General features: G+C 44.5%; 1 protein-coding gene across 1 annotated transcript in view; it reads right to left on the reverse strand.

The window, feature by feature from the left end:
• The window catches only part of LOC144251287 (E3 ubiquitin-protein ligase RNF213-like), an 89965-nt gene that overhangs the window by 61243 nt on the left and 5215 nt on the right, over window positions 1-23507 (reverse strand). Inside the window, exons 7-14 of the mRNA XM_077794324.1 lie at window positions 22163-22360; window positions 17550-17634; window positions 14985-15146; window positions 12211-12300; window positions 11463-11585; window positions 6997-7168; window positions 5095-5268; window positions 4766-4915 (exon numbers count right to left, since the gene is read on the reverse strand). Of these exons, the coding sequence (XP_077650450.1) occupies window positions 4766-4915; window positions 5095-5268; window positions 6997-7168; window positions 11463-11585; window positions 12211-12300; window positions 14985-15146; window positions 17550-17634; window positions 22163-22360 (1154 nt within the window). The remainder of the gene's footprint in view (window positions 1-4765; window positions 4916-5094; window positions 5269-6996; window positions 7169-11462; window positions 11586-12210; window positions 12301-14984; window positions 15147-17549; window positions 17635-22162; window positions 22361-23507) is intronic.

Below are 23507 nucleotides of genomic sequence, written 5' to 3' on the forward strand. Positions count from 1 at the left end.
ATCAGTAAATGTAACACATCACATAAATAAACTTAAGGACAAGAATCATATGATCATCTCGATAGATGCAGAAAAAGCATTTGACAAAATACAGCACACTTTCATGTTCAAAACACTAGAAAAACTGGGAATATTAGGATCATACCTCAACATTGTAAAAGCTATCTATGTTTAGCCCAAGGCCAGCATCATTCTAAATGAAAATAAATAAATAAATAAAAGCATTCCCTCTAAAAACTGGAACAGGACAGGGATGCCCTCTTTTACCACTTCTATTTAACATAGTCCTTGAAATTCTAGGCAGAACAATCAGAAAAAACAGAAGTAATTAAAGGGATATGCATAAGAAAAGAAAAACGCAAACTATTTCCCCAACAACATGATTCTATATATAGAAGATCCAAAAAATTCCACCAGAAAACTCCGAGAACTAATAAATTAATTCAGCAAAGTAGCAGAATATAAAATCAATACCCATAAATCAAATGCATTTCTATACATAAGTGATTAATCCACTTAAAGAGAAATTAGAAAAACTACCCCATTCAAAATAGCCTCAAAAAATACAAAATACTTGTGAATCAACCTAACAAAAGAGGTGAAAGACCTGAAAACTACAGAACACTAAAGAAGGAAATTGGAGAAGACCTTAGAAGATGGATAGATCTCCCATGCTCTTGGATAGGCAGAGTTAATATTGTCAAAAGGGCATACTACTCAAACTGTTACATAGTTTTAATGCAATTCCTATTAAAATCCCAATGACATTCTTCATAGAAGTAGAAAAAGCAATCATGAAATTCACTTGAAAAAATAAGAGACCCAGAATAGCCAAAGCAATCCTTAGCAAGAAAAGTGAAGCAGGGGGCATCACAATACCAGACCTTAAACCATACTGCAGAAAAATAATAACAAAAACAGGTTAGTATTGGCACCAAAATAGACATGTAGACCAATGGTACAGAATAGAAGATACATAGACCAACCCATATAAATACAGGTTTCTCATGCTAGACAAAGGTACCAAAGACATACACTGCAGAAAGGATAGCCTCTTCAACAAATGGTGCTGGGAAAGCTGGAAATCCTCTGTAGCAAAATGAAATTAAACTTCTATTTCTTACCATGCATAAAACTCAACTCAAAGTGTATCAAGGACCTAGGAATTATACCAGAGACACTGTACCTAACAGACAAAAAAGTAGGCCCAAATCATCATGTCAGATTAGGCCCCGACTTCCTTAACAAGACTCTTAAGGCATGAGAAATAAAATCAAGAATCAATAAATGGAATGGATTCAAACTCAAAAACTTGTTCTCAGCAAAAGAAACAATCAGTGAGGTATGGGAGCAGAATTTTACCACACACATGCCAGATAGAACACTAATTTCCAAGATATAGAAATAATTCAAAAACCTCAATACCAAAAAAAAAAAAAGAAAGAAAGAAAAGAAAAAAAGAAAGAAAGAAAACCTAAACAACCCAGTCAATTAATGGGATAAGGAACTGAACAGACACTTCTCAGAAGAAGATATACAATCGATCAACAAATATATAAAAAAAAACTGTTCAACATCTTTAGTAATTAGAAAAATGCAAATCAAAACTACTCTAAGATTTCATCTTACCCCAATCAAAATGACAGTTATCAAGAATATAAGCAATAATGAGTGTTGGCAAGGATGTGGGGAAAAAGGTACACTCATACATTGCTGGTGGGACTGCAAATTGGTGTATCCACTTTGGAAAGCAGTAAGGAGATTCCTCTGAAAATTTGGAATGGAATCACCATTTGATCCAGCTATTCTATTCCTCAGTCTACACCCAAAGGACTTAGAATCAGCATAGTATAGTGACATAGCCACAAAAATGTTTATAGCAGCTGAATTCCCAATAGCTAAACTGTGGAACCAACCTAGAGGCCCATCAAAAGATGAATGAATAAAGAAACTGTGGTATACACATACACACACACACACACACACACACATGCACACACACACACAATGGAATATTACTCAGCATCAAAAGAGAATAAAATTGTAGCATTTGTAGGTAAATGGATGGAGTTGGAGAATATAATGCTAAGCAAAGTAAGCCAATCCCAAAAAACTGAAGGTGGAATGTTTTCTCCCTTTAGAGGATGCTGATCTATGATGGGGGGGGGCGTGGGAAGAATGAAGGATCTTTGGATTGGGCAAAGGGGAGGCTGGGGAGAGGTTATGAGGGTAGAAAAGACGGTAGAATGAGATGGGCATCATTACCCTATGTACATGTATGATTGCACAAATGATGCATCTCTACAAAATATACAACCAGAGAATTGAAATGTTGTACTCCAGTTGTGTATGATAAATTGAAATGCATTCTGCTACCATATATAACTAAGTAGAATAAAAAAATGAATATAATAATAAAAAAGAAATTACTCAGCCCACCAATAAAAGATATAATCCATGCTTATACAATTACATCAAAGTGAATTCTACTCTCATGTGTAACTAAAAAGAACCAACAAAATGCAATCTCAAAAAAAAAAAATCAGCATACTACAGTGATTCAACCACATCTATGTTTATAGTAGCTCAATTCACAATAGATAAGCAATGGAGCCAACCTCAGTGCCCTTGGACAAATGAATAAAGAAAATGTGGGGGGCTGGGATTGTAGCTCAGCGGTAGAGCACTCCCCTAGCACGGGTGGGACCAGGTTCGATTCTCAGCACCATATAAAAAAATAAAATAAAGGCATTGTGTTGTGTCCATCTACAAAAAAAAATCTCTCTCTCTCTCTCTCTCTCTCTCTCTCTCTCTCAAAAATGTGGTAAATGTACACAATGGAGTGTTACAATTACTCAGTTATAAAGAAAAATGGTTTTATGGTATTTTTTTGGTTAATGAGTGAAAATGGAGACTATCATAAGTTAAATAAGCCACAGTCCAAAAGTTAAAGGTTGAATATTATGTCTGATATGTGGAAAGTAATCCAAAATCAGGGGGGGGGTCATTAAAAATAATAAAAGTAAGATCAGAAGAGTAGACAAAGATGAAAGAATATAAGGGAGGAGAGAAGGGATAGGAAAAGTCAGTGGAATGAATGCAACCTAAATTTCCTATATACCTGTGTGTATATACCATGAATATACCACAGTGAATCTCACCATCATGTATATCCACAAGAAACTAATTTTAAAAAACTCTTAAGTAAATAGCAAAATGATCAGTAGAGTAGAGGGAAGGGAACAGGGAATGGGAGGAAATTAAGGTAAAGAAAAATACTGGGGATGAATTAGAACAAATTATATTCCATGCTTTTAAAATTATGCCAGTATATTCTATTTCTATGTATAACTAAAAAGAACCAATAAAAAGAATTTTTTTCTTTTATTTTTTTATTTCTTTATTTCTAAATAAATAAAATACAAAATAGGGCTGGGGATGTGGCTCAGTGTTTAAGTGCACTTGAATTCAGAGTTCAGAGGGTTTTTGGTACCAATACCTGGTACCAAAAAAAAAAAAAAAGAAAGAAAGAAAAATAAAAATAAAAAAGGGAGTGTCTTCAAATTAAATATATGTGAGAGCTGAAATGAAGAGTTCAATGCCAAGGCTGCACAAGAAGGTTGAGGAGAAGGCTCAGGAAGCAAAGCCCAAACAGGAGAGATGTTATGAGAATCAGGCAACTGTTCCAGGAGGCCCAGCAGCTGATGATGTGAACCCAGCAAGAAGGAAACCACAATAAACCAATTCATGAGAACTCCCTAGAGTTCTAAGACTAGATCTCCAGCTGACAAAGATCTGCCAGTGCCCAGTCCTGGAGATGGAAAAGAGATCAACAGTCAAGCACAGTTTTATGACATCTTCAGGACACCAGGGCCAGAGAGCTCTCCAGAGCATCCCGGGAAGGACAGTAAACCTCACACAGAGGATCAGTAGTGAGGCTGCATCTGATGGCCCAATGCAGCACTCAAGCAGCACTCTGAAGGAAACTCTGTCCCCAGCCAAATGATCAACCTACAGCAGGGGCACAGTTCTGTATCTGGCCTCCTGTGCCCCCATCCCAGCAAGCAGCAGATGCCACCCTCTGTCAAACAGGATTCAAGTGCAGGCCATGGATGCAGGACTTGTCCTACCAGCCCGGAGGCACAAGGCAACTCTGCGAGGCAAGGGGAGATTGAGGGCCACCTCCCCACCAGGGAAAATAAGCCCTTAGTCTGGGAGACTTTTCAGAGACATCCACTCATATGGCTGATATAGTTCGGGGTTGAATTCAAACTAAACACAATGAAAAAGGGGGAAAAGTTAATGACAAGACAAGAAATGCAATTCCACCAGCTACAGAAATCTTGTGCCAAAACCGTGGATTAGTCATGGTCCATGGCACGGTCCGCTTGTGAATCCTGTGTTCACACCATGGCGAAGGCCTAACACTAAAGAATGAGCCAGTAACTCAGGACACCACTGGGAGTGACAGAGCAGCAAGAAGCCTCATGTGCAGGGTACAGACTGGAGAAAGATCTACGCCTCTCCTCCATGGGTAGCCAGAACAGGACAGTGACACTAGGAAATTGCAGATGTCTATGGGTGTGGAGGTACACAACAAGAATGTACAAGCTGAAGCTGCTTCCCTGGGCAAATGCATTGAAAACTGGGCTAAGAACATGTTTTAAAAGCTTCTCCCTGCCAAATAAGGCCGCACTATTTGTGGCCTGCTTCTGTCCCCATCATAGCTCTCGAGGGTGGCCCAGCGTGACTGCGGGAGCAGTACCTTGGACGAGGTGCTTCACCTTCCCACACAGCCTCAGGAGGCTGTCCACCTGTCTCTTCTCTCTCTTCAGAAACATGACTTCATCCATCCTCCAGTCCAGTGTCTCTTCCATGTCACATTTTTTCTCTTGCAATGAAAAATTTTTTCTCTCTGGAAAATAATGACAAAATCAGCCAAAGGAAACAAACTTCATGGCACCCCTTTCTCTTCCTAGGAGTGCCCCCACAGTCACCACCAGAAGGACAGAGAGGCCTCCACTCAGTGGCATGGATAAGGACAACCAGCACACATGTGAACATGGGCTTCTTACCAGCCTGGCCTCAGCTCACCTAACTGCCACAGGTCCAGAAACTGACTTTTGTGCTTCAGGATCAGCTCCAACCGTCCAACCAATATGGACCCATCCAGGACATCACCAGCAACCTCTGCGAAGACAGAGCTGGCAGCAGCCATCAACCTCTTGGCGTCCTCTGTGATGTTGGCTAAGAGCATCTCATCTGTCCCTGAGAAGATAAGGAGTACAGTGAGCTGGATGAATTCAAACTAAACACAATGGAAAAGGGGGAAAAGTTAATGACAAGACAAGAAATGCAATTCCACCAGCTACAGAAACCTTGTACCAAAACCGTGGAATAGTCATGGTCCACGGCTGGTGTGAGGTTCTAAAAACAAGGAGGGGGGCAGCCCCCTCTCCTTGTTTTTAGAACCTCACACCAGCCCCATGCCCACGTGGCTCCGGCAGCAGTGAGTTTTGTTTCCAGATGTGCTGATGCCTCATTCATCTGTGCATGTACCTGTGAGGTTCAGGTCTTACCCTAGTGCATCTCCTGACTGGGAGGACAAGACCCTCCCAATGGCCAAAGTCAGCCAGGAGAACCACAGTGCTCAAGGTTGAAGGCCTGAGTCCATGCTACAGTGAACATATTTCTTGGACTGCACATGATGTCCTTTGAAATTCACCTGTCTTGGGAATCCCTGCAGTAGTACAAAAATAAACTGCAACAGGACAAGCTCATACATAAGAGGCCACTCCATGGGTGCAGTGAAGCATCTGCATAACACCAAGGAAGGAGACAGATCCACGCTGAAGCTTCATGCTCTGCCTATGCCTGTCTGAGGATCAAAACCTGGAACATGAGCTTTTGGAACAACTTAGAGGGCAACAATTTAAAATGTGCTTAGTTTAACTGCCAGACTATTTATCTCACAGTAATATGAGGCCCATAGAGTAGTATGAGAAGAGCAAGTTTATCTTTACCATTAAAAACAAAGATAGCAGAGAGCTGGGATGCAGCTTGATGGTGGGGTGCTAGGCTCGTAGGCATGAGGCCCTGGTTCAGTCCCCAGCTTCACACATACAGACTTTCATTCATAATTACAAAAACATGGACACAGCTGAGATGAACTTCAGGGGAGAATGGACCAACCCAGGCACATCCAGACAAGGGAGCTTTGCTCAGTTATAAAAGTAACAGAACAATGAAGCCAGGAAAAGACAAGGAGGAGCCTTAGATGCATACTGCTGAGTATGTGGAGTGTAACACGATATAGTCTTCCCCAGCAGACTGCTATGGCCCGTGCACACAGCAGCCACCTTCAGGACCACATGCTACTCCTATTTGTCTCCTGGCATGGAAGGACACAACTGGTTTGGCTCAAACAATCATCTGCCCTGGGTTTTTATTGCCACACCCAGAGTTTTTCCACTACAAGATCTGAATCTAGCAATTTTATGCATAAACCTGCACCATCATTTCCAGGGCAATCAATGCACAACACCTGGGAAGGCAATGGCTGAAGAGTCACTTCATGTTTTGTTAGTTATCAATATTAGTCTCAACCTGTGACAGATGGGCTTCACAGGGAGGCAAGCTGGGCTTGGATTTGAGTTCCAAACACTTGTTATCTTTGAAATAGTAAGTCTCCAACACCCTGGGTAAGCAACCTGCCCTGGGCACTTCCATTCCCTCAACTGGAAATCATGGGCCTTGGGGACTTTCAAGGGGCTGCTTCAAGGACAGTGTGTCCCCCCAGGAGCAGGTATTCAGCAGGCACTCAGCAGAAAATGGCTCTGGTGCTAGATGCTCTTTATGCCTATCACCTGCCTGGGCATCTCTGCCCATCCTGCCTTTACCAAACCTCAGCACATGCAGGCTGAGGATCAGGTCAAGTACCTTGCCCTGTTCTATTGCCCAAGGAAGGACAGCAACTCCAACCAGCCCTGCACGCACCGTACAATTTGAAGAGCTGCTTCACATCTGGCCCCGTAAGCAGGTATTCAAGAATCTCATCCAGGCCTTCTCTGTTGTTGCTGGGCCAGGACTTGGTGATCACAGCAGACACAAGGCTGCCAAATTTCTGCAAATCATGACAAGAGACTCCCTCTAGGACACTGATCCGAGACTAAAAGAAAATGAATTAAAAAGAGAGAATTTAGAAGATTTTACTGATTTATTTTTTAATGACATAAGTTAGCACCCAATAGCATTTCAGAAATCTACTGAAGCTAGCTTTATAGTGCCTCCAAAAAAAAAAAAAAAAAACACACCGAAGAGAGGCTTGGGATATCCCCCTGATAAAGGGGGAGTTTAGCTTATCAGAGGCCCTAGGTTTCATCCTCATACTGCAAAAAGAAAAAGAACAGAAAATGTAAAATACTTAATGTTTCCTAGAGCATATCCATTCCCCTGTGGCCTGGTTCCATATGTGAGGTGCCAGAGATTTGAAGATGCACACATACGAATGAACATACCCCAACAACCCCAAGTCACATGCCCTCCCAGCTCACTGCCAGCTTCTATATTTCTCTTAGACTTGCCTGCAAAGAAAAATACCAAAAGCAAGATGAGGAAAACTTTACTACGTTGTATGTTTTATATCCTGAGCTGCCCTCAAACACCACTGACACTACAATTCTCCTTCTGATGCTTCACCAAGAAACAAAACACTTTTCTTCTTTGGGTTCACATTTTTACAAAAAAAAAAAAAGTTTCAGTAATCAGTACAAAACACTGGGTGAACTAACAACAGATACTTTTTGACATTTAAAAGGATAAAAGAAAACATTAACTAGCAATAAATAAAAAGTTATAGACCATGGGGAAGTGAGATTTATCCCAGGAATAAAACCATGTTTTAGCATCAAAAATCAGTTAATAAGCCTGGTGTGGTGACACATGCCTGTAATCCCAGCAGCTGGCTAGGCTGAGGCAGGAGGATCAAAAGTTGGAGGCTAGATTCAGCAACTTAGTGAGGCTCTGTCTCAAAATGAAAAACAAAAAGTGCTGACAATGTGGCTCAGAGATAAAGCACCCCTGGGTCCAATTTCTAGTGTCACATATACAGACTTAAAAACATGAATACATCACACCAATAGAAAAAAAGTGACACAATCATTTTAATAGATGCAGAACACGTATCAGACAAAACTCCAAGAACAAGACCAGGATGACCAATTTCACTCCTTTGTCAGTCCCAGAGTTGCTATCCGGGACAATTAGGCATGAAAAAGGAAAAAAAATGTGTTGGGATTGGAAAGGAAGTACTATCCTCAAAGGCAGATAACATGTTCACCTACATTGAAACCTCAAAGAAACTATTCTCCCATGTATGCTCTGCTAGAGCCAAGAAACAAGCCTGCCAAGCTGCAGGTCACAGAGATGAGGTGTAGCCCTGTTTCCAAGTGCTAGTGATGAACAATCTGAAAACAAAATTGAGAAAATAATTTTAAAAAAATTTTTTTAGTTGTAGATGAACACAATCAACAAATGGGACTTACTCAAACTAAAAAGTTTTTTCTCAGCAAAAGAAACAATAAGAGAGGTAAATAGGGAGCCTACATCATGGGAACAAATCTTTACTCCTCACACTTCAGATAGAGCCCTAATATCTTTACTTTTTTTATTTTTTTATGTGGTGCTGAGGATCAAACCCAGTGTCTCGTATGTGCTAGGCAAGCGCTCTACCACTGCATCACAACCTCAGCCCTGAGAATATAATTGGTCACAATAGCAAAGGAATAAAGAACTTAGGAATAAATTTCACAAAAGAAATGCAGACCTCACTATTTGCAAACCGCAAACCATTGTTGAAAGAAATTAAAGACCAATATAAATGGGGAGACATTCTAGGTTCAGAGACCATGAGATGTGACATTTTTAAGAGGTCAACACTCCCCAAACTGACCTACAGATTCAAAGCCATCCCTGTCAGAATCCCAGCTGCTTTCCTTGCAGAAATTGACAAACTGATTCCAAAATTCATATGGAATCCCAAGGGATCCAGAAGAGCAAACAATGTCAAAGAGGATAATGAATCAGGAAAATACATGCTTCTAAATTTTACGACCTACTTGAACGAAATGGCACTGGAGACATGGACAGATGTGAGGTGAACCCTCACAGCTGCGGTCAACAGACTTTTTGATAAGAGTGCCAAGATCACTCAAGGGGTGAAGTACAGTGCCTTCCTCAAATGGTCTGAAACACCTGGATCTCCACATGCAAGAGAATGTACCTGGACCCTTACCTCATACCACATAGAAAAAGGAATTAATGTTAAGAACTAACACACTAGAGCTTTCAGAGGGGGTTGCTCCATGACAGAGCACATGCTTAGTATATGGTCCTAGGTTTAACACTGGTGCCAAAAGCAAAACAAAACAAAAACCTTTTAGAGGAAGACACAGGTAAATCTTGATGACCTAGAATTTAGCATTAGATTCTTTGATGTCAAAAGTACTAGCAACAAAAGAAAAAAGAATTTAGACACATTGAATTTCACCAAAAGTTAAAACCTTCCTAGGAGTGGTGGAGCACACCTGTAATCCCAGCTACTCAGGAAGCTGAGGCAGGAAGGTTCCAAGTTTGAGGTCAACCTGGGCAACTTTGTAAGACTGTGTCTCAAAATAAGAAACAAAAAGGGCTAGAGATGTAGCTGAGTGATAGATCACCCCTGGTTTCAATCTCTACTATCACAAAGAGAAAGAGAAAAAAAATTTAAAAATCCGTGTGCTTCTAAAAAAACCACCAAGAGTGAAAACAATCCAGAGAATGGGAGAAAATACTGGCAGATCACATATCTGACAGGAGATCTGCACCTGATTATCCAAAGAACTCTTTAAGCCACAATAAAGGAAAGACTACAGCCCAATGAACAAAATGGGCTAAAGATCTGAACAGACATTTTTCCAAAGACATCGCAAAAAGAAATAGCCAATAAACATATGAGAAGGTACCCGAGGTCATAGATATCAGAGTCATTAGAGAAACCACTCCAGACCACCAGACTGTACTTCCCAGGTCTGAGAGCAAAGGCTGTGGGGTGTGGAGAAGTCAGGACCCTCTGAAGCCGGCAACTGACATGGAAATGGTCCTGCCAGTGTGGGAATGGGCCAGACAGTCCTTCAAATCACACAGGTACTAAGTGATCCAGCCACTTCACCATAAGCATAGACAGCATGAATAGCATGTCCACAAGAACCTGTGCATGGTGGTTCACAGCAGCAGATTTATAACAGGCATCAGTCAGGGAGAACTTGGGACAAATGGAACATAAAAGCACACTGCGTCCATATGATGAGCAACATGTAGCCATGAAAAAGGACAAAGTACTGACAGGTGCTCCAGCATGGAGGACCTTAAACACACACTCAATGAAGCCATGTGCTTAAGGCCACAGCCTATGTGATTTCATTCCTGAGCAGTCTGTGGAGGATGAAGGGGGATTAGGTGCTGCTGGGGAGGGGTCTGAGTCAGCATGGTGGAGGGTGGACATGGCAGCTGAAGAGCTGTGCTTTCTTTCTGAGCTGATGAGAATGTTGCCAGGTAGACTGTGCTGGTGGTACCCACACCTGCAAACACATCCCACCACCTAAGTGTGGCTTCCAAGGGTGAGCGACAGGACACGTGACTATCATGTTACTAAATCAATGAGCAAAGAGCAAATGAAAGCCTTAGAAAGTATTATTCATGTAAAAAGATGAGAATCTGTTTCCTTGGAAGAAGGGACTTCTAATTCTTGGGAATCCACTGGCCAACAATGAAGGTGAGGCCTGTGCAGGGCATGAGGTGTCCTGTAGGAAACAGAGCAGGGTGCTGGGGCCATCAGGGAGCCACAGTTGTATTGTGTGGGGACTGCTCCTGTCACGAGGTAAGACAGAACCTATACCACTTTGCAGAAAAAAGCTAAGTGAACTGATAGTATCTTTTCACCCTTTTTCTGCAGTTTTGGGAATAAAATCCAGGGCCTTGCACATGCTGGGCAAGTGCTCTACACCAACAAGGATGGAGTCTATTTATCTTCATAAGCTTCCTTCCATAGATGCTTTATCAACCTTTGGGGTCCTTTCCTGTATACCTGTTGGGCAGGAGTTAACAAACCATAATAAACCAGCAGCAACAATCACAATGGGCAGTTGGAGGCATAGCCCACCAGATAACCTGCACCAAGGCATGTGAGCATGGTTGTGGTTTTTTTATAGCAAGCATGGCTGCCTCTGCAGCAGGAAGCCAAGTTTAATCTCAAGGAGTGGGTAGAGAGCACTGGATCACATGAGGCCCAAGCCAGGGAGGGGACACCTAGGACCCAATCCTGATCAGCACAGGCCTTGGAACTGGCAAGCACTTAGGTCCTGGAGCTGGCCATGTCAACAAGCATCTGTGAACCCAAGCATGTTTCTCAAGAAGAGATTGGTCACCTGGCATGCAGAGCTCACAGCTTCGATGACACACTTCTCAAAGCTCCTGGCCACACTGTCCTTGAGGCCAGCGGCATCCCAGTGAGGGCTGCAGAAGGCAGAGATCTGGGAGAGAGGCCTCTCCTGCAAACACAGAGGTGGGTGGGGTGTGAGTCGTTATTCTGACTCCCCTCCTCCCTGCCCTACACTAAGCATGTCCTCCCTGCCTGTCACCAGAGGAGCAAAGATGAAACCAAGTTAGTCTCTTCCCATGCTACAAAAAAGCATCCAGAACAGCAGCTTGCAAAAACATGCAAATTTTGAAAAATGAGCCATTGTTCCTCGCTTTTGTCTTGCTAAAAAGATCCATTTGATCAGGTCCTTATAAAACAGTCATGAAGAAACCAATTTTCCTGGGTTTCATTCAAAATGAAGGGCATTTTTGATTGTGTGTGTTTTCTCCATGTCATTGTGTTTAATAAGGCTGCTGCCACCTGCAGGTCCCTTGGAGCATCTGCACATGAAGTGCTTTATGACACATGTCTAGGGGCCCAGTGACAGCACAATCCCATTCCCTGGCTCTTCTCAAGAACATCACACTAGAACTCTGAAATGTTTCTGAAGTCAAACTGCAGAGGCCTGATCCGAAAGAAAAATGCAAAGCTGGGGTGGATCCCAGGGCTTGCACACACTGCACTGCTCGTAGCCCAAGGTCCTGCCAATGGTCTGGGCTCATCACCACTCTGAGGGTGTCCCTCATGTCTGTTACCTGCTTGAGCCTCCCTTCCATGTCCCCCAGCAGCGACTCCTTCCAGCCATGCTCTGCAGGAAAGTTTATTCCCACCAGCCGCCGCCAGACCTGCAAAACCCATGTATTAAGTGACAGCCACAGGGACAAGTAAACATCACAGGGATATCTTACAGAAAAGATAGCAATAGCCAGGTGTGGGGGGCACCTGTGGTCCCAGCTGCTCAGGAGGATTTTGAGTTCAAAGCCAGCCTCAGCAACTTAGAGAGGCCCTCAGGACAGGCAGCATTAGGAGGACAGGAGCCTTGGAGCAGCTGCCCTACCCATGTGCCTCTATATGTCTACCTGACATCTGGATCCAGGGTCCACCTTGGGACACATAATGCATTTACTGATCATGTCTCTTTTCTAGAGAAGTTCTCTGGCATTATCTTTTCCTGATGTTGACAATTTTGAAAAGGTCAGGCCATTCTGTAGACTTTTTCTTGACTCAATTGACTAACAGTTTTCCCATGATTACAATAGGCTTGGTTGGAACACTACTAAGTCAAGCCACATAAAAATGCACTTGGTATAGGTCAGATGTGGCCAAATGTCTGCACTTGCCACAGCTGCCCAATCAAACACCTCTAGCCTTAACAAGCAGCCCATGAGACCTGTTGGTGCTATCGGGGCTGACAGAGAGGTTAGCCCTTGATTAAGGTTTGTCTTCCAGAATTCTTCACTGTGAAAGTCGTCTTTCCTCCTCCATAAAGGCATCCGCAGTGGGGCACTGGAAATCCTGTTTCCTCTTGGAGCCCCCACTTATCTCAGGATTCCTAGGTGATACCTGCCTGCATCAGCTACTGTACCTTGGTTACAAAGTGATAGTCTTCTATTGTAATTATTTATTCTACATTTCTTAGTTCTTTTTTTCTGTATGTTTATCAATGAATTTTAATCTGTTCCTATCATTTTGCCTTTTAATAATCAAATTGTACCACATTAGGCTAACATAAGCATCTTCAACAGTTTTCTTAAAAAGTACAGAGTAACTTCAGACTTCCAAAACACTGCAAAGATAGCCCAGATAATTTCTATGCTTTTTTGGCCCCATTTTTGCAATCATGAACATGACTACCATTCAGGCATCAAAAGTAAAAACCTGGCAACAGCAGACCACCATGGCAACCACAGACTTCACATGGAGTCCTCTTGCTAAACCGAGATGGAGATGTCTGGATCACCACATGTGTTTAACTCTATCCCTGTGATGGGCCTGCAGCCTCAGCACTTCCTGACACTCTAGCACAAGGAGCTCTTGGTCCACCTGTGCATCTCCTGCTGACTCATGGAGGTGGCTCTTCTTCCAGGAATAGCATTGTGTGGTGGGAAATGGCAGTTAGAAGATATGACTGGGCCATGTGGGGTGGAACATGCCTGAAATCTCAGCTACTCAGGAAGCTGATGTAGAAGGGTCACAAGTTCCAGGCCATCCTGGGCAACTTAGTGAGACCCTGCCTCAAAATAAAAAATAAAAAGGGCAGGGGATATAGCTCTGTGGTAAAGTTCTTGTGGGTCAGTCCCCAGTACAAATTAAAAAAAAAGAAAACCCATGATGTGATATGTTGTGCTCAGGTCCCAGGGCATCATTATTTCTGTAGGTGCTCATGGTCCCAGGTGCCTTTGCCACAGGACTCTTGATGGACAGAGCTGGCAACTATCTAAATCATGAGTTCCTATTGCTATCTCTAGCTCCTTCCATACCACAGAGCTCTTTTCCCCCTTACTCTGTATTTTCCTTCTCCTGGTGAGAAAGAGCCTTGACTTCCAACAATACCAACAGCATGTTCATCTCCCCAGACCTTGGTAAATTCACTTATAAACAGCAATAACAGCAGCAACCACCTCAGAGTAGATGTTTAATTAATTTCATTTATTTTTATCATTACTACTGTACTTAGAAACATTCTTTCTTGTCAGTGGCTCCATAGCTATCCTTCACTCATGTTTAATGCCTAGGGATTATACCACTTAGAATCCTGGAATAATATTTAATAATCCAATTGTGTTTTCCTGGAATTTCAGTCTGTTGGTATCAAACTTCACAAAGTAGTTGGGGGAGGATTTTTTTTTTTTTTTTGTCCTTGATTGAAATGAACAACTCTCTGGCCCTGTGCCCATCCTAATCTATACAGTTGGGGTACCCCTGCCTCACATCACAATGAGTCCTGCTTCCAACTCTGTGTGAAGACCATGAGCAGGTTCCACAGTCTCCCTGGAAGACCGTGTCTGAAGGGGAACAACCTTTCACTTCCAGGACAGGGAATAAGGAAGCCAGGCTGAAGAGCAGGCCTGGGGCGGGCAGGACCTCCTGCCTCCACCTCCTTCCACTGCAGCCCTCTAGTCATCCTTACCATCACTGGGGTGCCTATTGTGGAGTCCTTCCCATGTCCCAGGCTTTGGGGATAGAGTTCATCCTGTCAAATGGCTCCACTCAGTTGCCAGCTAAAGGCACTTCCTATCATATTGGCCTTCTTTTTTCCAGTGCCACACTGCTGGCTTGCAGCCTCAGACCTGAAGCAGATGGTCCTCCTGGCAACCCCTGCCTCAGCGTGACTGCACCCCATCCTACCGACTTCCTGCCAGGCAAAGGGCAATGTCCTGTCCTCAGAGTAGGGGCCAGGGCCAGAGGCAAGGTACATGATGAGCCCAAGCCTTCAGGCCTTGGGACCAAATAATTGGTGATGGGCCACAGCTCTGTGATTCCCCACCCTGGTGCCTGTGGAGACTCTCCAGCCTCAGGCAAAGCTTACCTGGATTTCCTCAGGGTATGTGAACAGGACAGTTGAACCCTTCCAGAACATGTTCTTTGCTAACACTGTGTGCAGCCAGGATCTTGTGATGGCCAGGACACCCTGGAGGACAACTGTCAGCAAGTCTTTCCTGGCTGTGGCTCCCAGGTCCTCTACCATGTCCTGTGGGCACATAAAAGAAGGTTTACCAGCTCTGCTCTGCTCCTCCCCACACCCAAGCCACCTCCTAGCTCTGTCCTTGTTGGAAGCCCAACTGACACAAGCACTGTCATTTCTCCAAAACCCTGGGCTCCCCTAAAAGGGGCCACATGGGAGAGGAGAGGAGAAGGCATGGCTGTTATTGGTCCCTGAACAGACTCCACCTCAACAAGAGCCTCCAGCAGCGGGAGCACACACAAGAGCCCTGTGCTTTCTCCAGATCAGATGAGAAGAATGGACCCATGAGCAGAGAGCTTCCAGAGAACCCAGGGCCAGTGGACCATGCAAACTCCTGGCAACCACTCCTCAGGGATGTGAAGTAGACCCTCTCTGGCCTGAGGCCAGCCAGTCCTTTCCCTTGGCAACTCTGTGGGGACAGCCACTTTCTCTCCTCCTCTCCTCTACCACCACACCAACAGAACCACCCCCTTTGGGGGCTCAAGGCCTCTGGTGACCTATCACTCCCTCAGCCCCTCTTTGCACTCCAGAGGTATCTGCCAGGGAGCACATGCAACTCCAGCATCAGGCCCCTCTTTAGAGAGGCCTCTCCTGAGCCCCTGAGGGCTGCACAGCTTGTGCTCTTACAGAGCCCACAAAACCTGGGTCTGCCACCTCCTGCCCCCTTCGAGGCTCACAGAACCACCCTGGTGCCTCCATCTGGGCAAACTGATGAGGTGACCAAGCAGATACCATTCCTACAGGAAGGAACCAACCAGAGTAGAAGAGATGACCCATTCAGACAGCGGGAAGAGCATGGTCCTCAGCCACAGTAAGCGCCAAGGTGGAGAAACACAAGGAGCTGGGGAGGCATACCAACAACAGGGCTCCAGGCAGGGTAACCAGAGCACAGGGCACAGGTGAGAGCAGGGCAAGGAGAGCACTGAGGGGTCTCAAGGGAAACTGAAACAGGGGCCCTTGCACAATGTCCTTGAACAGCACAGCACCTTCCAGGACAATCTGGATGCCTCAGCAGGGCATGCATTTCCCTGGTACTAGGCCTCGAGCATTCCACCAACTCCAAAAGTGGCCCCAGTCCCATACTGACCCATCCTAGTGTCATCCAGGGCTGTACAGAGGTGGTCAATAAATGAACTGCAGGAACAACCCTGAGGCTGAACAAGCAGCAGGGCCCTGAACTGTGCTCTGGTCCTCATGGCAGCCGCCCAGATGACCATCCAAGAGGCTCCCACTTGCCCGGGTATGTTTCTGTTTTGGTCAATTTTAATACTGCATTTTTTTTTTTTTTTTTTTTTTTTTTGCAGCACAGGTAGAACATTTGTGACCACAGATCTGGGACCCCAAACAACAAATGAGGACATTTCCTTCTGCAGAAAAGTAAATCCTAAATAACTGACAAACTTCCAAAGCATCATCTATTGGGAACTAGCACTAACCTGGGATGGATAAAATAGTACCACCTGGGAGAAAGCAGACACCTTATCAGTAATCATTCTTAGTGCCTGTAATCCCAGTGGCTCAGAAGGCCAAGGCAGGAGGATCCCAAGTTCAAAGCCAGCCTCAGAAACTTAGTAAGGCTCTAAGCAACTAAGACCTTGTCTCTAAATAAAATACAAAAATAAAAAAAAAAGGCTGGGAATGTGGCCAGTGGTTAAGCACCCCAGGGTTCAACCCTGGCATAAAAAAAAATGGAGTGTGTCTGTGGTATTTTAAAGAATAAAGGCTAAAAGGAATAAAGTGAAAATATAGACTTAACCATCTCCATTCCTGATGTCACAGTTCTGAAGTGGAAAAAGTTTAAAAAGAGAGTCGCCTGAGATGCCACTCTGCATCACCCACAGCAGAAGCTCAGGACCCATAGTGGAGACGCTGCATAGCAACGCAGAGCTCCCAATACAGCAGCAGGAAAGCTGCCCTGAGACACAGGTGAGAGAACTGAGTGTGAAGGCCAAGGGCAGAGCATCTCCAGTGGCAGAAATCAAAGTCAGGTTCCCTCTGGGGCATGAGGGGGAGGGTGACTTCAGGCTGAGGGGCACAGGGGCCTGAGCAGGGCAGCAGGACATGGGCTCTGCTGCCATGTTATGTTGCAACATGAAGAGAAGGGTTCTGGCAGGGAAGATGAGGCATAGATATATGCTTTTTTAGGGGGAAACAGGCCCTAGTTTTCTGTGAACAATAGAATCAAGGACAAAGAATGGGTCATCTTTTTTGTGAGGCCAAGAGCTAAGTGTGTAGTCTGCACAAAACAGAACCCAGCATCTAGGAGGTGCCAAATAAATACCTGACAGCTGACTTGACCACTCTGTCTCATCCAGGATTCCCAAAATACCCCAAGTTCCCTTCCAAATCAGACTGCATGGAATCTCAGACCTCTCCTGGGCATGCATTTGGTACATAAATCCCACTCACCACTGGAGGTCTAAGTCCAATGATTCTGCAAATGATCTCAGCAGACAAGGCAGGGATCTCGTAAAACCTCAGGCGTTTGGTGATCCTGCAGACAGCTTCATGGAGCTTCAGGCACACAGTCAAGTAGGACTCTAATGAGGTCTTCTCAAGAATCCTGCCCCCACCAGGATCCAGAGAGATCATTGAAGTCATTGGGAAATGAGAAAACAATACCAATTATCAATCAATTACCAGTCCCTTCTCCTTTTTTAGATGTACAAGTATGCCTGTACTCACAGCTCCTCAGGAGGCTGAGGCAGGAGAATGGCCCAATTCAAAGTTAGCCTCAGCAAATTAGCAAGACCTTATCTCAAAATAAGAAACAAAAAGGGCTGGAGTGTGGCTCAGTGGTAAAAAGCCTCTGTGTTCAATCCCCAGTACTGCAAATAAATTAATTACTTAAAATAAAATAAATGACCACAAGTAAGGCATTTACTTGATCTCCTCTAGGCTATCATTACAATAAGCCTTAAAGCTGTGACTGAGATAAGAAAGGAACACAGTCATTTTGACTTAGCTCAGCAGTTGGAACTCTATCAAAACCAAGTTAAAATATTTTTCAAATACCTTCCCTTATTCAAAAAAATAGCAAAGGATGAATCTTTCTAATAATTTAAATATAACTTAAGAAAAAAATCAGAGAGATACAGAAGGGAGAGAGGGAGGGTACTAGAAGAAGAGTGTGCACTGTGTACGAAATTTCTTCCACTTGGTGTGAACAGGTTTCACATTTACTAATTGACAGCCTGGTGATATGAGAAAGAACCCTGCAAAGTCACAGGGACTTGTCGTGCAGGGAGACCCTGTGCTGTGCCCCACATCCAGACATTCCAGGGGCTCAGAGGAGGGAGACCAACAGTGCTGAGAGGCTCCAGGAACACCTGGGCCCCTGGTGCACATTCCTGTTCTGTGTTTCATGTGCTATTCCTCCAGGTGGCAAAGGTCACGCACAGGGGTTGGAGTAAATGATTCTGCAAGGCAACCTTTGATTTTTGTTTTAAACTGGCCCAACTTACAAAAACCATAGAAGCAAATATTTTAAAAATGCAGGACGCATACATTTGCACTATGAAAGTGATCATTTAAAAATAAATGAAAACACAAAGGCCAAAAGATTGGGTGGGAATGAAGCAAAATCTCAGCACCCAAGAGAGTGATTTGCTTTTTTGTTTGTTTGTTTTTAGTTCTGTAGACTGAACCCAGGCCTTGCACATGCTAGGCAAGTGCTCCATCCCTGAGGTACATCCACAACCCTATTCATTTTCTTTAAGAAAAAGAAAAAAGAAAAACCTGGATGGCTGGATTGGCAACTGCAGAGGACACTGGGGCACTTGCCGGTGTACCACCCTCCCACTTTGACACGAGGCAGCCCACACAACATAGGAGCCCCAAGTAATTGGCTGTTCTACTTACATGTCCTGATAGATGTTCACGAGGTGCATGAGCATTTTGAAAACATTCCCGACATACTAAGGCAGGGAAGAGAAAAGGAAATATGAAAGTTTCAACCAGAAAATAGCTGTTATGCTGAGAAGAGAGAAGGGCATGGGGACTTGTCTTGTTCTCCCTGCACATGAGACTTCAAGGGCTCAAGGGCCAATCTTCATTTTCCACTGGTAAAATGCAGGCTATAAATTTGTACCATTTTCTTCTTTTTTTTTTTTTTTTTTTTTGGTTGGGGTTCTTTTTCTTGTTTTTTCTTTTTTGGAACTGGGGATCAATCCCAGGGCTTTGCCACTGAGCTGCATCCCGTCTCTTATACCATTTTCTTTACCCCAAAAAGCATAAAAGGAAAGACAGCAACTATGACACATGTGATGTTCACAGAGCCTTCTAACAGTCATAATTAACAAACGGCTACTGTTCCCTTGTCCTCTATATACTAAACCAGAATCAACTCTGGGAAGTCAAACTTTAACCCTAAGAAATAATGACTTCTTATTTCAGCAATTCTGAGCACTTCCCCCAACCTGCCCTTTAGGACAGAAGACCCACAAGCATTCAATGTTCAGTGTGTGACCTGCTTTTACTAAGCAAGGACCTGACAATCTACTTCCAACCACAAACCTCCAAGAGATCTTCTGAGATCTTAGAGATCTTCTGAAGCCGTTGCAGCCTGTAGTGAGTCCCTAGAAAACAGTCCAGGACCCTAGCAGGCATGCGACTCAAATATTCAGTGGAGTTTTCCATATAGGAAACCAGGCTTCTCAGAGGCAGCAAACTGAACCAGGATCGAAAGAGATAATCATCCATATACAGCAACTGCTTCCTGCTCTCCATGAAGTCAAGAAACTGGCTCCTGAATGAAGAAACCAGGACAGAGACGAGGGCAGCAGTGAGAGTACTGAACAGACTCAAGACGAGGAAAAGCAAGGCTGGGAAGGCCCAGAATGCTCAGATTTTAAAGTAGATATCAATGCATCTTGGAACCAGACATACAGAGGGAATCAAATGAAAACTGAATAAAATAGCCAAGTGTATGGCACACTTGTGGTCCCAGCAACTTAGGAGGCTGAGACAGGGGGATCAAAAGTTCAAGGCCACCCTCAGCAATTTAGTGAGGTCCTGTCTCAAAAAAAAAAATTTAAAAGGGACTAGAGATATGGCTCCATAGTTGAGTACCCCTGGTTTCAATCCCTGGCACCAAAAAAAATAAATTTTAAAAAATCATTTCCATTTGGCTTTCATTTCCAAAGGTTTCAAAACTAGATAAGAGATGGGAACAATTGAGCTCACTGCCTTTATCCCTAATGATGGCAGCTGGCTCCCAGTGGATGGGGTGGGCAAGGGGATAGGTTATTCCACACATGGCAGTTATCTGTATGTGGAAATGAGTACAGTGATGATTTCATGTTTAATTCAGATTTACTTTAAGTTTTGAACTTAAATTTGATTTCAAAAACTTTTTTTTGTGGTGTTGGAGAGGCAACCCAGGGCCTCGCTCAATGCCAGGCAGTCCTCTTCCACTGAGCACAGCCCAGCCCCCTTTCATTTTTCTTATGTAGTTGTGCTTTCCATGTCTTCTTTGAAGAACCTTTCCTCACTCTAAGATGATCTTATTTAGAAGTATGCTGTTAACATATCCAGGCATGTAAGGATTTTCCAGAGAGCCATCTGCTCAGCTGTGGTTAGGAACCTGCACCCTTGGACTGCAGCACCTTCAGGGTACTGAGAGTGGTTCAGCTCAGAATGCAGCCGTTTTGTTGCATGTGCCCACGGGCACACCTGCCATGCAGGGCGCTGGAGTCCCTGGGTGCCATCTGGGTCTGCAGCTTTGTCCCCAACATCTGTACCATATTCATTCTCCTGCCATTTGTTTTACCAGTTGCTGGAGAGGAGGCACAGAGCTCTACAGAGCTATGGATCTGGATCTGCTGGCTCCTCCTCTCAGGCTCTTGGTTTGGGATTGGATTTGATTCTCCACCTACACAGTTCTACTTGGTACCTTTGCTCTCGATTCCTCTGTGACTCCTGCTCTGACTTTTTTTCTTTTTGGTGGTGCTGAGGATGGAACCCATTGCCTTGGCCAAGCTAGATAAGTGCTCTATCACTAAGCCCCAGCCCCAGCCCTGGCCTTATTCTGGCTTTTTAAATTGGTGGAATGCATGTTGCTTAGTATTCCAGTTTATCATTTATTTAGTTTGGAGTTTTGCATCTGTGAGTACCATTTCTCCTGATGAAGCACAGTTCTCAGTGGGGACAGAAGTATTCAAGCCCACCCCCCATCCCACCCAGGGGGGGCCTGGCAAAGCCTGGATACACTTGTGCCTTTAAGACCTGGGATCGGGGCAAGCCATTGTCTGTGTACCCTTGCCCACCCAAGACTTCCACTCCAGGAGGCCTGAGCTTCCCACCCAAGGGACACCACAATGCCCTCACAATCAGACAGCAGAGAATGTGGAAGTACTCTGCTTTTCCTGGCCAGTTCTCTGGCCTGAGCTTTATGGCTAGCAAAAGGAGAAGCTTGCTCCAGCTCTACCAAATGCACTCATCACCCACCACTTCAGGTAAAAGGCAAGGTTAGAAGTCACAAACTAAGATTTGTGGTACTCAGGGCTAAGTCTTGGGATACACAGAGTTGCTAAGTATCTGTCACACAAATGAGTAAACACATATTAGTACAGTCATAAGAGAAAGACTGCATAGTACACTGGCCATGCCAGTGATCCCAGTTGTTTCAGAGACAGGAAGATCATGAGTTCAGGCCAGACCAGGCAACTTAGCAAGACCCATCTCAAAAATTAAATCTTTTTTTTTTTTTTTTTGGTCGGGGGTGGTACTGAGGATTGAACTCAGGGGCACTTATCCACTGAGCCACCTCCTCAGCCCTATTTTGTATTTTATTTAGAGACAGGGTCTCACTGAGTTGCTTAGTGCCTTGCTTTTGCTGAAGCTGGCTTTGAACTCACGATCCTCCGGCTTCAACCTCTGAGTTACTGGGATTACAGGCATGTGCCACCATGCCCAACTTCAAAAATTAAAAATTTAAAGAAGAACTGGGGATATAGTTCCATGGCAAAGTGCTGATGAATCATTCCAAGATGTGCTTACATAAATGCAGCTTTACAACTTACTCATTTAGCAATTCTTTCTGAAACTGAGAGAAGGAGATTCCCTTGAGGGCAGCCCAGATGTCCTCAGACTGGTTCACAGAGTCCTTTCTTGGAGGGTCCAGCTGCATACAGTAGTGCAGGACAGGGAGGATGCCCAGCCAGTCGACGACCCTTGCAACCATGCATCTTTGGCACAGGTTGACCAAGTACACTTGCCATCTGGAAGGGAACCAAGACCTACCATGAGCTATGGATGGCTGTGTCCAACCTTCCCTGTGGTCTGATGTCCCAGGAGGGAAGGGACAGCCACTTGCACCCAGCAGAAGGAGCATTACACACATGGACCGAGTCCCAGACCAAGAGTCAAAGGGTGGCAAGGGGGACAAGTTCCTGGCCCCCAACCCAATGCACCAGGATATCACAAATGCCAAAAGACACCCACTAAGGTCACTGCCACCCACACCATACAGCTGAAGTATTGAGGTGCTCGGTTTCAAACCAAAGAATTCACATAGGACCTAGGGTTTGAACCAGGCAGTCTGGCGATGGTGGACCTAAACACAAAGCAAATGTTTTTGTTTTTAAACTGGGATTGAACCCAGAGACATTCTACCACTAAGCTATATCTCCAACATTTTTTATTTTGAGACAGGGCCTCCCTAAGTTGCTGAAGCTCAAACTTGTAATCCTCCTGCCTCAGTCTCATGAGTCACTGGAATTATAGGCACATGCCACCATGCCCAGCTATGTTTTAAAAGGAATGGCACATGATGTGTGTTCCACGGGCACAAAAATTGATGTTTCTTCCTTCTCTCACACCCATGTACAGCTGTTTGTAGATTTCCTTACCACTGTCTCTCTTTCACAGAGGGCACAGAAACTGCCTGGGTCTTTAAAACTTAGGAAACCCACAGGTGCTAAGAGCTCAGGAAAGGCTGCCTGATGTTACCCAAGCTCAAACCAAACAGAAGCAGAAGAGACCCTGATCCTCCAATCACAGCAGCTCAGAAGAGGTCTCCCCTACCACATAAAAGGCCATGGCTGACCCAGCAGGGGCAGTGTCCTTCCACCAGCACAGGTGGGACAGCAGGAACAGCATCCCTGTGGATTCTGCAGCTGAGGTAGGTGATACCTGCAGGCAGGCCTGGGCCCCAGTGCTAAGGAATGCTGAGCGTGAAGAGGAAGGTCCTCCAAGGAGCACTTCTGTCATGTACTTTATATTATTCATTTATTTTTCCAGATGGGGTTCCACTAAGTTACCCAGGCTAGTCTTAAGCTCTTGGGCTCAACCTCCCAAGTAGCTGGGATGACAGTGTTGCCGTGGTACCTGGCCCTGTGAAGCTTTTTGAAGTCAGGGTATTCAGGA

This window comes from Urocitellus parryii, assembly GCF_045843805.1.
Source record: "Urocitellus parryii isolate mUroPar1 chromosome 13 unlocalized genomic scaffold, mUroPar1.hap1 SUPER_13_unloc_1, whole genome shotgun sequence".
NCBI lineage: Eukaryota > Metazoa > Chordata > Mammalia > Rodentia > Sciuridae > Urocitellus > Urocitellus parryii.